This window comes from Thermobia domestica, chromosome 6 (assembly GCF_964235325.1).
Source record: "Thermobia domestica chromosome 6, izTheDome1.hap1.1, whole genome shotgun sequence".
NCBI classification, from domain to species: Eukaryota; Metazoa; Arthropoda; class Insecta; order Zygentoma; family Lepismatidae; genus Thermobia; species Thermobia domestica.
The window spans coordinates 5,946,286-5,948,707 of NC_137459.1; the positions used below are offsets into that span (position 1 = coordinate 5,946,286).

The following is a 2,422-nucleotide window of genomic DNA, read 5'->3' on the forward strand; positions in this document are numbered from 1 at the left end:
AGTGCAATCCGAAAACAAATATTTGAGTTTTAATCTGACCCAAAGTTGGTAACTTACAGGATAATTTATACATGATCGGTATTGTAATTTTTATGCTTTTATTATAATCCTCTATAAGTTATGATTTTACCAATTCTAAATGTAGAACGAGAAACAAGTGTAATATTATATTTGTTACGAAAAGCTTTTAAGCAATGATGCTTTCAGGACGTGATCTGAGGGAGAATTTGAGACCCCTCTCGAGCTAAGAAATTTCCGCCTTCAGGACCATATATTCGATCGTGCTCAATGTGGACTACCAATGTTTGCCCTCCACCCGCATATTGAAATTCCCCCCGAGAATAATTTTCTGAAGTCACCACTGTTTATAAATAGTTTTTCGTTACAAATCACAGGATAATGGAGTAGTGAATATACTTCATTTTTTTAGCTATGGATTTAAGATTCGCAATTCATATAACGTTCCGTTCTAATCGAATTTGAAACAAAAGAAGTTTTCAATGAGTTACTCAAAGAAATATTTTCAGCCTCCGGATGAAAATAGGAAGACACTTAAAAAAGAAACAACTTGCTACAGGGTTTGAACTCACAAACATGTGATTGATAGTGTATCGATGCAAACCACTCGACCGTTTTGCAGGCCTTTTGCACCTATTCTTTTTCTTTTGTGAAAGCAGTTTACTGTTCCATACTCGCTTTTGTTTATTCCGATACGACTATGAGTTCTCAGTAAATATTTGGACGTTACAGCTCTTGCAATGTATAAAAGTGTTTTTAGAATAAATCACAATCGATATTATGTCCTAATAACATACGTAAAACAGGTTGAATTCGTGAAATGATTGAGGTTGGACTGAGCGTAAATGTTTTCATAGTTAGGAGCCTGGATATGCAAACCCGCTTAACGTGGGGATTTAATTTTGTGAAATTTGGTACAGTGAAAGTCATAAGTATTCGTACACCGACTGCAAGCTATGATTAAATGCCCGTAGCTCCGACTTTGTTGGAGATAGAGCATTGAAACAAACGGAATTGCATTATCCATTAAGTTAATTATTATTTACAAAATAAACGTTCTGTGAATGCGAAAACAAAAACAAATAATGGCAAAAGAAACAAAAATAAACATGATTTTGATGTGTCAAAAGTATTCGTACACTTACAAAACATCCAGAAAGAAAATTATTGCGCATGATTCAATACTTGGTTGGGTTCCATTTGGCCCTAATTACAGCTAGAAGGCGCTTCGGTATCGAGTGCACCAAACATCGCGTATCTTCGACTGTTATAGAAGCCCATTCCTCTTCGAGTGCAGTTTGCAAAGAACGTTTACTCGTAATGCTGCGCTTGCGGAGTTTCTTTTCGAGTAAATGCCATAAATGCTCAATCGGATTGAGGTCAGGCGATTGAGGAGGAGTGGCCAGATGCTTTGGCACATTGTACAGTAACCAGAGCTTTGTATTGTGTGCCGTATGTTTGGGATCATTGTCCTGTTTAAACATAAAGTTATCTTGCAGGCCCATTTGATCAGCACTAGGACGTAGATTTTTCTTCAAGGTGTCAATGTACATATGCTGATCCATAGTACCGTCGATAATTGTCAGCTTTTCCACTCCCGAAGCACTTATGCACCCCCAAACTAGCACTCCCCCACCTCCATGCTTGACGGTTGGTCGCAGATTTTTCGGGTCCATCTCTTTATTTGGCTTCCGCCACACCATTTGTCTACCGTTGAAACCAAAAACATTAAATTTACTCTCGTCTGAGAATATCACTTTGTCCCAGAATGCCACATCTTTGTTCACATAAGCTTTTGTAAACTGGAGCCGCTTCTTTCTAGTCACTTCGGAAACAAAAAATTCTTTCGAGCAACACGCCCATTATACCCTTGTTTGTTGAAAGCACGACGCACAGTGCTTTCTGAAACTGACATACCTGATTTGGCTGCTTCTGTCACCATTTGCGGAGCACTGATTCTTGGGTTCTTCTTAATTGCATTCAGTAGTATACGCTCACATCGTCCAGTGATCTTCCGTACGTCCTCTTCGCGGCATGTTTTGACTGTATTTGTTTCGCAGTATCGATCTATGATTGACTGCACGGTCGAACGTGGTCTTCCGATAATACCTGATATCTCCCGTAAGGATTTGCAGTCGTTATGAAGCCTTATAATTGTTTTTCTTTCTGCTTCTATTGTCTCTGCCCCTTTTCGACCCATTATGTCTTTCGTATTGAATCAATCTTTGATCTCGAATGATGTTTCGCTGGCCTGTGGTTGTGTTTAGCTTTGCAAACCACCAGAGGCCGATCTAACCGCCAGAGAGCGTTAACAACAGCTCGAACAGCTGGACGCTTCGGTGTACGAATACTTTAGACACATCAAAACCATGTTCATTTTGGTTTCTTTTGCCATTATGTGTTT

General features: G+C 39.1%; 1 protein-coding gene across 1 annotated transcript; it reads right to left on the bottom strand.

Annotated features, from left to right (window-relative positions):
• Window positions 1–1,840: 1,840 nt before the first annotated feature.
• On the bottom strand, window positions 1,841–2,218 carry LOC145687105 (uncharacterized). The gene has a single exon (XM_081760564.1). It carries the CDS (start codon window positions 2,216–2,218, stop codon window positions 1,841–1,843), a length of 378 nt encoding a protein of 125 aa, XP_081616690.1.
• Between the last annotated feature and the right edge of the window lie 204 nt (window positions 2,219–2,422).

Bases quoted from the DNA above. Each gene is read 5' to 3' on its own strand.
- LOC145687105 (XM_081760564.1), bottom strand. From the start codon at position 2,218: ATGGGTCGAAAAGGGGCAGAGACAATAGAAGCAGAAAGAAAAACAATT.